General features: G+C 39.6%; 1 protein-coding gene and 2 non-coding genes across 3 annotated transcripts; 1 reads left to right on the top strand and 2 right to left on the bottom strand.

Annotated features, from left to right (window-relative positions):
* Positions 1–40: 40 nt before the first annotated feature.
* Positions 41–5,025, bottom strand: LOC108675895 (elongator complex protein 6). The gene is made up of 2 exons (XM_018163945.2): positions 4,770–5,025; positions 41–1,034 (listed from the first exon to the last, which is right to left on the bottom strand). The coding sequence occupies exon 2, from the start codon at positions 1,004–1,006 to the stop codon at positions 188–190; it is 819 nt and encodes a 272-aa protein (XP_018019434.1). The 5' UTR covers positions 1,007–1,034; positions 4,770–5,025; the 3' UTR covers positions 41–187.
* Positions 5,026–6,617: 1,592 nt separating this feature from the next.
* On the top strand, positions 6,618–6,819 carry LOC125178021. The gene has a single exon (XR_007156755.1). It is a non-coding gene; the product is annotated as a small nucleolar RNA U3 (small nucleolar RNA).
* Positions 6,820–10,592: 3,773 nt separating this feature from the next.
* On the bottom strand, positions 10,593–10,781 carry LOC125178020. Its single transcript, XR_007156754.1, has one exon. It is a non-coding gene; the product is annotated as a U2 spliceosomal RNA (small nuclear RNA).
* Between the last annotated feature and the right edge of the window lie 2,190 nt (positions 10,782–12,971).

Here is a 12,971-nt window from a genome sequence, read left to right as displayed (position 1 = left end):
CGAATGTTTAATTTACCCTTCAGGCTTCATAATGATCAAACAGGTTGCAACTTTTTTATTCATTTCCGTAGAGTTGAAAACAGATATCCATGAAAACTGATGTGCAGGAGCACAACAGAAGAAATGCGCAACAAATTTTTATAGATATAAAATAACACTGAACAAGAACGACTAAGTCAGACTATAATTAAAGAACAGAGGCGGTCATCCCTGGGGCAAATAGCTTTGTCGTTCTCTCCATAACTTTATATAGGTACATTTTCTTGAACGGCTCTTGTTGCCTTTTGTTCTGTGGCGAAGAACAAACGTGGAGACTGCCATCTACTTCGTTAGTCCTTCCTGTGCTCAAAGGTCTAGCTGACAGAGTTACATCGCTGCACTGCGATAGATAATTTGCAATTAAGTGAAATTCTTTATCTGCTGGGTCATCTAAAGAGACGAAAATAAGGTTGCCTAAGCGCGTTTTAAGATCAGAGTTCAGGGGATACAACAAAGAATAACAGTACTGAATGAATATACGAATTTCAGTTGTGGAAACGCCAAGGGAAAGCAGGGTGCTAAGGTTGTCAATCAAGATAACCATACTTTCATTTGATGATCGCCAATCATTCACACAGTATTTAATGGCCAAGAACAGGTTCTTCAGAGAGCCATCACTACTGTTGAACATGAAATTGAATGGATGCTTGGAGACGTCTTGACCTTCTAAGGCTTTGGCAGCAGCCTCTGTCATTAACTTCTGACCTTCAATAACTTTAATGTAACCATTTTTATAAAAGTTCATGAGCTGTATGCTACGTTTAGCAGCAATGTTGCAATTCAGAGCAAACGTATTGTGGAGAGTGACATACATAACTCGTCTTCCGGCCAAGAGATTCTGGCAGAGCAACTCAGACGTCAGGAACTGACCACAAGTATCAGGAGTGTCGCTAACAAAGATGTTGGTGCAAGGTGAAGTAGTGTTCACACCACAGCTGAGTAGTGCTTCATTCAAGGAGTCGTTCATGTTGTCTGAGTGCCAAATATTGTCGATACTGAAAGAAGGAGACAGTTTTGAGATTGAGAAAAAAATGAAATAATGAGTAGATACGACATAGTATGCAAATATATGATAAAACTATTCTCAACTGGTAGGATTAGTAAATTTAGAATGCATTTGTAGTTTTTATACAATGTGTAATTAGATAAGTTAATATATACATATGTTAATGAATTAAATTGATTAAAAGTAATTTTTTTCTCTAGCCTTTAAATAATTAAAATATTACGTGATTCAAAGAAATCACATGAAATTAGTTTATGTCATGTCATAAAATGGCATAATTAGCAGTGTAAAAAAAATAAAATGAATCAAATCAAAATTCTTGGATGACAATTCATGCTGTTTGAATGAATTAAAAAATAATCATATCAATAGTTTATGGAAAAATATATGTTAAGATTTGAAATGCCTAGCACCATATGGAGCCAGGTTGAAGTCTAGTAGATATTTCAAACTATCATCAGTCCTGAGAAGATCCGGTCATATGACACAATTTTAGATCTTATGTGAACAAGTCACAAAAAGTAAGAATCAGCGACGGGCCACATCAGGCCTACACTTCAGCGCCAACATTGCTATATTGTGTTATGTAAATTAGAATCACAAGTAGGTATTTAATTTGGCACATATGCCTGAATATACAATCAAATTTTCATAACTATGCCTTTATGTCTTTACATGTGCAAAAACACAATCCCTCTGGCCTCTGCCAAGAGACAAGTTAACAATTGTAACAAGTTTCCTTAACAATGAAAATTGAGCAGAATTTATGTTCTGAGGTTTCAAATCATTTTTATAGTCTTTCCAACACACTCCTCATTTTCTTTCTGCAGAAGTTTCTGGCAGGTGGCAGCCTTCTCTTCTCTCTCACCCATTTAACTCTCTACCAGTCTACCAATACCAATTGTTACTCCCAGTTCTAGCTGCACTTCATCCTGCTGACAAACAATTTAGATAACAATAATTACTGTATTACAATTGTTCAGTTATAACTGAGTTATTGTATACCATCTAATGATCTAATGCCTTTCATCCATAATCAACTATCATGTCCAGCCAACTTCTTCAGATGGATTGCTTGCCATCATCTGGTGTTGCACAGTTCCTGTCACACCTTCATCCCAGTGATCCCACAACTTCTTTCTTTTCCCTCCACCTGTATGTGTGACCAATTCAGAGTTAAGGCAATTGCCATAGCATCTATTTCATTTGGTAATTTTTTGAGCATCCTTCCTCACCATTCCTTGCTTGCACACACATAACACTTTCCCTCTCATTGCTCATTTGCCTAACTTTCTAAGCATAGGGTGGCAAATTTCTGCACTTTTCACTTTTGTAACTAGGGTAAACGCGGTATATTCCAACATCGTGGGTAATTCCGTCACCTCTCCAGTTTTTCCTTTATATTAAGCTTTGTTTTAGTTCCATGCATTCGTTGATAGTTGAAATGGTGACGTCATACATTTGCGCGTCAAACTACTGCCAAAACACTAGGTCTTGGCCATCTAGCGGGAAAATATTGAGATCCAAAGAGAGACAATGCACGCTACCCAGTGAGATCATCGAAAAATGTGTCAAATTTGACAGTTGACATTCAATATTCATTAGTGTTCTAATTCAAAGCCGTGTTGTATTCCAATACAGCTCACACAGCAAACGGAATTCAAACACGTGGATGACGGCATTACGTAGCTATCAGTAGAATTTGAAGCGAGGACAGAATACGCCTCACCATGTGCCGAATATAGCCACACACAGCGACGTAATATAGGGATTTGGTAGGTTTGCATTCTAAAGGCTTTTAAATAAATATGGCAACATTTTGTAACGTTTCGTCATTGCTGATGCCTAGTGCCGCTAGTGCGGTGTTTTGAGAGTCACATAAAGCAAACAGAACTTGAGTAACGCATACGGTAATTTTTTATAGTTTTTCATTTCTCGATGCGTCCTTAATGTGACGGAATATACCGCCTTTACCCTACAAAATACAAAAACTTAATTCAAAGTTAAAAAATTAATTTATATTACATCATTAACATATATATTTAACCATAGGCTATTCCATCTACAAGAACCACCACTAAAATATATAATTAACACTAAATTCATCACTTGACCACTTGTACCGTATCTCTGTTAGATGAAGTATTGAAATAAGTGTTTCTATATTTAATTTAGGTATATGTGTCACATTTGCCACTATGGTACCTAGCCTCACGGTCCTCATCTAACCTAACATTAGTAACATAGGTACTCAGTAGGTCAGTAATGTCTAACCACTGTGCAGAGAGTGAACAAAGATTTGAAGACCTACGGCGACGCATTATCAACAAAATTTTCGCCTTCAGAAGATCTTGCCGACACATTTAGATTGAAATTCTTGCATTTAATATATTTCTCAGTCTTCAGCCAACTATTTAAAAAAAAAGTAAGGTTTCCGGTACGTTGGATGGATTACGATGCAGCGAAGCTTGTCCGGAAATCAGTTGCGATGAGTTCCCGCAAAAAATGTAAACAACATTTTTTCAATTGCGTAGTTTCGGTCGCATTAGAGCGGTCAGACCATAGTGGCAAAGCAGAGAGTTTTTTAGACTCTCCCTCAAGTTCATTTTTGAGTCCTATAAGTAGACAAGTAAAGTATCCTGGATACCATCATCATCATACATAAGAAATTGGTTTAAATCTTGGGTAAATGAGGAAATTAAAAATGAACTGATTCTAAAAAATCTCTGGTTTGTCACTATGGGTCAGACTGCTTTATTACTTGTTCAGTTGACACTTGCTGTACAACCGGACTGTTTTTAGGGTAAAATTAGTTATTTGGGGTAACACGTGCATGCAACCTTGTAATAAGTTCGTGACTTGTAAATAGTTCATCATTACTCAAGTCTCAGCGTAAATGGCTTTTCATTAAAAATTACCCGGCGACGCATCTTTAAAATGGCCAGCGACGCTTTGGGCTTAAAAATCCATATATTGCCGACGCTGCATCCACCCTCTGCATAGTGGATGTCTAATGGACCATGGTAGTTATGCCGTTATGGTAGGTACAACTATCATGAACTATGTGATAATGTCACCGTCATAGTGAGTTATTAGTGACAAACCAGAGATTTTTTTAGAATCAATTCATTTTTAATTTCCTCATTTACTCAAGACTTAAACCAATTTCTTATGTAAGATAATGCTGGTATGAGGTATCCATGATACTTTACTGGTCAACTTATAGGACTCAAAAATGAACTTGAGGGAGAGTCTAAAAAACTCTCTGCTTTGCCACTATGCTTTACTTGTCTACTTATAGGACTCAAAAATGAACTTGAGGGAGAGTCTAAAAAACTCTCTGCTTTGCCACTATGGTCACCGTGTACGTGTACGGTGGTCGTGGAACTTGTGGTACACAGGTACAGTGTACACATCTAGGTACCACTGTAACCGTACCAGTACCACAGTAACCACACTACCGCTTTAGAGTCAAGCTGTTATTAGGGTAAACATGTTAAATCACCAACATTTCCTGATTCTTTATCACTTAGTTTTTTTTAATATACTGCCTAGTTGAACTAGCCTGAGGCTATGGCTAGTTTCAATTGCTGCATTGCATGCGCCATGCAGCATAGGTAGGCTACATTATTATCATCAGTGAATAAATAATTAGGCCATCAAGCTTTCACTACTCTCATGTAAACCATATGTTTTTTACACTTAAAATTTAAATCAGTTTTACCCTTTGACGTCGCAACTCGCTATAGCAGCAACACCAGCTCAATTCCTGGATAAACTCACGACGCACGACGCTGAACTTCTGAAGTTCTAAACACCTATGTGGCGAATAAACGATCAATAAAATGTCATGGAGAATAGAAAGTTTCCGCAATCCCGAACGACAGGAGCGGTTATTAATACGTTTATGTTGAAATGTAGTGATCAAAACTGCGCTACTTTTATCAGCTCAGGACCTTGTCTGCTCGACTTTTATCCCTGAAGATGCTTAGTGATGAGCAAAACGCGTCGCCGGATTTAAGTTAAAACGAGAGCATAAATGAATAGAATCTATGAGCTACAGTCCTATAGTCATTGAATTGCTTGAACCCCCGAAAAATAAGATCGGTGCTAGAAAGACTGACATTCTAACCTTTCCAAGACGGAACAGTATCACCCATTCGGTGCTGTTAAATTCTAAGGTGATTAAAATTTACCCACTGCACCTGCATTTATCTACCTTGGTGGTTAATTCTTAACAGTATATCTATAAACCTATATTTATTCGGCTTTTGAAGAATGCATGACGTAATTCTTTGAGAAGAAGCCTTGCTTTAGAAACTACTGACGAAATTCTAGCTACTCAATAGTGAACTAATAATTTAAGCGTTCATGTGCATTTGTTTTGCACTTAACGCCTTTGACATGGTTTTTCGTTTGTCTTGCCACTGTGTCACATATTCGCAAGCTTTTGAATGAAACATATAAAAGTATTTTCAACTGTGAGACTGCTCTACCACTTTTGCAGGTGATGGTCTGATTTGATTTAGCTATCCATTCAAAATATCATTTAGCGTATTTTGGGTTAATAATATTTAAAATCAACCCAGTTATCGCACTTAAAAGAAAAATATCGTACGTATTGCGAGTCCCACAGCTTGGGTTAAAGTGAGCTTTTTCCACCTTAGGTGGCAAAATATAAATAGTAAAGTCAAAATTTTTATTTAAGAATAGGCGATTTCTAGACAGGGTGTCCAGAAGCACCTGCCTAAGGTGAATTTTCGCTTTCCCTTTACCACGTTTTACTGGTATCGTATCATATCTTTGTCTACTTATAGACTTTGATATTTTGTGCTCCGTTCGGGGCAATCTATAAAGAAGATGAGAATATTATTCTGTTAAATAATCCCGTCTCCATTGCGCCCTGTTCTTTTCTTCGAATTGGTGATGTACTTGTAACGTGATTTTTCTGTTTTTAAGACACGTTCCCATACTTCGAATAATTTACAAGTACTTGATCGTTTGAGATAGCCAAGATAAAACGCACATATCAAGATTTACTGAACCAGTTAATCAGCCCCCTCACCTTCAAAAGTGGTAATAATGAATTTCTGAAATTTAAACTCATCTATTCTGAAGACGATACTTTCTGCATCATGAGACAAGCTCTATATCGAAGCAGTTTTGATAGCCAAACGTTGAACCCAATTTGGAACGTCTAAATTTACATCTTTTACTAAATTTTAGACACGTGAATTTCGGTATCTTTTCGGCTGTAAGATATTTGGATGTTGGAAACTAACAGCCGTGTTGGAAAACAAATTCATATTTTCCATTCGTTTCCGTTTGTTGGTCGAAAAAGCAAAGAATGGTGCAATTTATATCTTACGCGTATTTTACTTTATAATTTTACTTGAAACATATCTTAAGAGTATTTGAGTTTTTGTGGGACTTCTGAATTATTGTCTGAGAAAAAGTTGTGTTGATGCGAAAGAAATTCATTTCTAGATGAGTCTCTCATACAGGAAATGGCCTGGTTTTGCGCGTGTGTTCAGGTTCCTTGCGTCGGTGTGCACACATGTCTGGTGAATGTATGACCATACTCCAAAGGATCATTTCTATAGTATGTTGTCACTAAACTAGAGCTTCGCTTCACGCGGAAAGCCACGATGACGAGTTCATCGCACGGTCCTGAGCGGGAAACTGCTCGCTAGAGATCCGTCTCTGCGAGCCTGATGACCGTTCCTAGTACTTCCTTGTGGAGTCTAGGAGGGGCCGTGCGCCGGCTGAGTGGTATGCTCCGACTTTTTGTCCGTTCTCCTCATGGAGACAAATAAATCTTGAACTCTCTCTATCTCGATGTATATGTTCTTCCAAAACCTTGATACAATGAAATTAGTCAGCAATCATGCAGTAAGTAAAATGCTGAGGATTTCGTACTTTCAAAATATTTATTTTAACGTAATCGAATTTTCCAGCATCGCTTCAACTTGTCATGATTCCCGAGACAGCAGTAAGAAACCCTGTGGCTATCCCCAACAAGTCGGTGAGACTAGTACGTATGGCCATTGGCCACATACATGACTGCAAACGCTGGGTCGGATGACGAATCCCCAAGTCCTGTGGGCGCTCAACGTGCGGGCACCTCAACTGCTACGATTTCCAGAAGCCGCAATGAAGAAACCTCTGCAGAAGCAACCATATTCACGTCAGTATTTCGAGCTCAACCTACGAAGAAAAGGTGATGGAGTCAAACGATGAAGTGGTTGAAGCGGGAAATTTGGGAGAGAACTAAGTACCTACCAGCTGCACTGACATCCATCGATTTTTTCGCAAGTCGCTAGATATGTAAAAGCCTCGCCTTTCACAAAAATATTTCTAATATGCTGTTGATATATCAACAGCAAGCGTAATTTTAATCGTTTGAATCAATCTTTCATGTAGTTAAATGCAAATTGAACTTTAGTACCTATTCAGTCATCTATCTATTTTCAGCCAGTACATTTTTGGAACATTCATTTGGTAGAAAAATAAGTATTATTATAAGGATTAAAAATAGACTCAGCACATTGAATAGCTTGAAAACACAATTTTTTACTTGCTGTTCGTTCTAAAATCCTGTCGAATGTTTCATGTAATCGACAAGATGTATATTGTATTCCGAGTCGATTTTCTTAAATTTAAACATTTAAATATCCAATATATCAGGAAGACGAATGGTGTCAGCTATGAAATCAAAATCATTTTGATCAGGAGTGAATTACATTCTCACTTGAAAATATCAAATATAATTATCAACGGAGATGATGTGTTGCAGAGAAGCCAAATCGTCGCATAAGTGCGGACAGTCGTTAGATTATTATCGAAAGAATATTCAAAATTTCAATTCTAATTTAGATTCTACAAATGGAGGTTTATACAGGTAATCCGGCTTGGTAAATTTAGCAGTTCAAAACTACTGCCTCAGATTTATTTTGGTATGTGCTGCTTATGCCGCGCATTACTTGCGCCATGCAATGGATGGCATGATGCGTGCTGCCGCGATGGGTCATTGAGGTTTTCTTTTCGATTGCGAATACAACTTTATTTTGTTTTAGATAGATTGCTTATCTGAAGCGAATTGTATATTGTTAGAATTGTAGATAAAGAAAGAAAAAAATGTATGGTAATGAAATATTGTATGAATGAAGCACAAAATTTGACGCTAGGATTCCTCGACGCGTGCTGGGTCATTGACGTTTTCTGTTCGGGTGAAAATAAAATTGTATTTGGCTTTAAACAAACTGGTCATATGAAGTGAATGATACACACTGTGAGATGTGTAGGTAAAGTAAAGAGTGATATATATGGTAATACTAATACGGAATAAATGAGTCCAGGGTGGAAATTTTTAACCTTACTATAAATTCACTTTTTGAAAAACGTATGCTAACACGCAACCCAGTAGGCTCAGGGTGGAAAATTTGAACTCCACCATGAATTCATTGTTCAAGCAAATTATGATTTTTTCTACTTTAGGTTAGGTTGTTATTGGTTAGGAATCAATTGCTATTGCTGATTATCAAGTGCCACTGGGGTTAGGTCAAGTTAAGAATAGGTTTAGTTAGTGTGATTCCCCATTGGGGTTGGGTCTAGCCAGGAACAGGTTCTGTTAGTGATAGCTGATTGCTTAATCCCACTGGCGTTAGGACAAGTCAGGAACAGGTTCGGTTAGTGTGATTCCCCACTGGGGTCAGATCTAGTCAAGCGCAGGTTCTGTTGATGATAGCTGATTGCTGAGGCCCACTGAGGTTAGGTCTAGTCAGGAACAGGTCCGGTTAGTGTGATTCCCCCTCGGGGTTAGGTCAAGCCAGGAACGGGTTCTGTTAGTGATAGCTTTGGCCCACCGAGGTTAGGTCAAGTCAGGAACAGCTTTGGTTAGTGGGATTCTCCCAACTGGGAGTTAGGTCAAGTCAGGAACAGGTTCGGTTTGTGTGATTCCCCCCCACTGTGGTTAGGTCAAGTCAGGAAGAGGCTAAGTTTCGTTGAGGCATTGCGGGTCATTGACGTTTTTTTGGTCGAATGTAAATAAAAGATTTATTTCTCTTTAGATAAATTTGTTATCTAAAGCGAATGAGACACGTTGTGAGATGTGTGTTTAGGTAAAGAATAGAGGAATCTATGGTAATAGAAGTAAAATATGGTAATAAAGCAAGAGTTAGGGGGGTTTTGAGTAGGTACATCTGGATTAAAAATTTCCTTTTAGTTATATTTCTAGTAATGGTTACAATGGCAGGATCAACAAGTATTGATATTTCTAAGAGAAAGGTTTTTGTTTAAACGTCTTCATGTAAAGTAAATAGAACAGCTTGCGCTCAAGCAATGTTTTTAGAGCGTTATAGAAAATGCAGGCTGGTAAACTTTGATAGATGCATCAGATTGCCGGAACCAAAGCCATGCTTGTAAAAATATGTCAGCTATGACAATTTTTGTGAAATAGATCAATGAAGATTCACGGTCATGTTGACAACACAATACATAATTTTTCTCCAAACTAAATTATCATTTACTACTATAGATGGAATAGAGATTAAACCATGTCCGAAAATATTACAAATTTATTCCTTCGAACGGAGAAGAGAAGACTACGAATTCGAAAAAATGTAACGTCCAACATTTTCACATCTTTTCCGATCATCCATCACTAGCATTTGTTGCAATTTATCTACAACACATAGAAGTTGCTTACAATTTCAATACATTGCTTCAAATTGGAGGCTTTCTCCTTTTGGGATATTTTGTTCTCAAAGTCCTTACTTCACCTTGAGACATGTTTTCAAGTTATTTGATTTTTCATCGAATATCCTTATATATCAATTAAAATGTTGTTTCATGATATAGGATGTTATCTCGTTTTTATTTGCAAGTCAAATTATGTAGGTAATCTCATGAACCGGAGTTTTGTTTAACACGAATTGAACTTGATATGAGGTCATTTGATTTCACGATTTAAACGAAAAAATTTTTTTTTGGCTCAACGTCAATGCTATTTCGAACGCAGTGTGCAATGCCACACTCGCAAACAAAATCGAAGCGGGAGGGTATCAAAAGTCCTACGAACGGAGACGTCAGGAATGTTTGTGCTCCGTGACTTTGTCACGGTTACAAAAAAAAAAAGGATCCGTCTCCACAGACGAGTGACATCTCGAAAATCATCCAGCGACATTCATGGCATGCACGCAAAAAGGCCAGGGTCGTACATTAGAAAAAGCTTATAAATACACCAGGTCGGAAAATCCTGTAAGCAGGCATTACATACAATCATTTTTAAAATATTATCAGAACTATTCGTAAGCTTCTCAGGCATAATTGTATTAGGAATATCTTAAAAACTCTCGTTTCAAACAATACCACTGAAGAAACAACAAATATTGGTAGGCCTCGTGCTAAGGTTCAGTTGGATATCAACTTGAGATGGAGAATCTGATTTCAACTTGAGATGGAGAATGTGAACTATCTTAGTTAGAAAAGGGAATGCAAATGCAGTTGAAGGAAATTGATTACGTGAGAAGATTGATACTTTCAGATTGTTTCGTGGACCGATCCCGGAGGTAGTGCAATACCGGGCCGATCCGCGGCAAAAGTGGAGCAAGCTCCTAGCACTTGGTCATGATCCAAAAATCAGAATGATCCAAAAATCGACCCCCACATGGGGGTCGTATCAGATATTAAGCTAATAAGAACAGATTTCAAAATGTTTATTTGCAAGAAAATTTACAATAATTTGGATACAACATAGTTTGGATTTATGAACTGAAAAAAAGAATGCACGATAGGTTACATGGGCAGGTGTGATAAACAATGGCAGGGAAAATCAATATTGCCGTTGACCAGTGATGTGTTCGGTGTAGATCATGCGCGACCATCGGATATATTATTAGGTGCTTATACACGTGGCTATTAGTTGCGTATATCGGTTACGTCTACCAGGCCAGGCTACAAAAATTTGTGATGCTTGACGTGTTCAGAGGCATACTAGCTGGTTCATTGCAGGCAAGGCAACTAGAGTTGTTTTGAAGCAGTCTATTGCGCTCAGTAGCCGTCCGGCCGTCATACAGAGTATAGGTGCGTCGCTCTCTCTCTTTCCCACTATAGCGCGCACTGCTGTCTTGCTCTCGCATGCCTCCACCGTGCACACCCTTACTCGACAACTCCCAACGTCGCACTGACGCGGGCGCAGTGTACCGAAAACGCTATACTCGTGTATAGGCTCTCAACCTGCAAAACTGTAGTATACGCAACCAATATACACAGCTAATAGCCCTGTGTATAAGCACCTATAGTGTCGGCGACACAGAGCTGCTTGAAGGTCTTCGTGTAGGCTCTGGAGGCGATTCAGCAGTGATGCGTTCTTGGGATCGTAGCTTCCCAGACTTCCCACGACGAAGGGCTCCACAGAAACCTGCCCGAACGTTCTTCGTAATTGTCGAGCAGTTTCAGCGTATTTTGCCTGTTTAGTGTCTAGCTACTGTGAATGCTGTGCTACCGTTTTCAAAAGGGCATGTAACATCGATAAAAATAGCTTGGCCATTTTTCTGGAGGACCAAGTCAGGTCTGCTTGTTTGATTGGTTCCGGGCACAATTTGGTTCTGGAAGATCGTAGTCCAGTGCAGGTATTGTGCTGTTGCCTTTATACGTTCTATCAGAGCGTTGTGGCGCATTTGCATTGCGTTCGAGTGCCTCATACAGTGGTTTATCACGTGGGGAAGCGTTTCATCAAACTGACCACATCTTCGGCATCTCGTGTCGCCGTTTGGTGCTCTCCTTGCGCCGTTCACAGGTAATAGGTTGAGGCGTCCTCGGTGGATAAACCGCCAGTCTGCAAACGAGATGTACTTCCCATCCTTCAAAAAGTGGCTCGACGCCCGTTCGGCAGAGACCAGGTGCATTGTTTTTCCTTGGTCTGGTTTCTGCTGCAGGGCGTCGTCGCGACGACTACGAAGGGAGTTGCGAAGAAAGCTTGCTATCATCTTCCGATCTCTCCAAGTCAATTCCTTGTTTTTGCTGTGGATAACCGGGTTTTCGTTCAGTAAAGACCATCTCCATCTGAGTCCCAATCTTAGAGATGCGCTACGGGCTTTGCTCCAAAGCGTTTGGTGTTGAAACGCTCGTCTTGGCGTGGCTTCTTCTGTCATAAGCCGTGGGATCAGGTCCATCGAGGGAGCCTGATCGAAGCGTCCCGATGCAACTCTAGCGCAGTCCTCTCGGGCGAGCGCCCTAATAGCCTCGTCAGGAGAGGTCAATAGTTTGAACGCAGTGTCCACTAGGAACAGGTCTGAGTCTTCGGCAGCAATGGGAATAGCGCATGCTCCACCAGTAGAGCTCCCATATAAGTACTCATTTGCTGCTCGCTGAGGTAAGTAGAGCGTTTTCTTGATGAGTGCTCTTAGTTCGCGGTCCAGTGTTTCATATGCAGTTTTGTTGTACTGCCAGGAGCGCATAAGGAATATTGTGGCAGGTAGGACAAAGGACCAAAAAGTGTCGATTCGTTGCCAAGGCGCTAGTTTGCTGTTGAGAATTTTCCGTCCTTTAGCGTTTATTTGGTCGATGCGGTCATTTTCGTTTAAGATGTTGAATCCAATCAGTCGCCCCAGGAATTTGGCGCTCTGGAATTCTTCAAGCATCTGGATACCGGTTTCTTGGATGTGGAATTCGGTCATTCGAGGTCCTCGAGGGACACGTCCACTCAAGTGAAGTGTCACGCACTTTCTGGGGTTGATCTCAAGTGCCAAGTCTCGGCTGTGTTCATGTGTCAGGTCAATGAGCTGTTGAAGGTTCTCGGGATTTTCCGCGATGAGTGTGACGTCGTCGGCGTACGCTAAGCAGTGGTGTTGGGTTGAGGGTTGTAGCTCTTGTCCACGGCGATTGATGGCTCTCAAGACGGACTCAAGTCCGGCATTGAAGAGGA

This window comes from Hyalella azteca, unplaced genomic scaffold, assembly GCF_000764305.2.
Source record: "Hyalella azteca isolate HAZT.00-mixed unplaced genomic scaffold, Hazt_2.0.2 contig6498, whole genome shotgun sequence".
Lineage (NCBI taxonomy): Eukaryota > Metazoa > Arthropoda > Malacostraca > Amphipoda > Hyalellidae > Hyalella > Hyalella azteca.
This window is presented reverse-complemented; position numbering and strand designations above follow the sequence as displayed.

Bases quoted from the DNA above. Each gene is read 5' to 3' on its own strand.
- LOC108675895 (XM_018163945.2), bottom strand. From the start codon at position 1,006: ATGAACGACTCCTTGAATGAAGCACTACTCAGCTGTGGTGTGAACACT.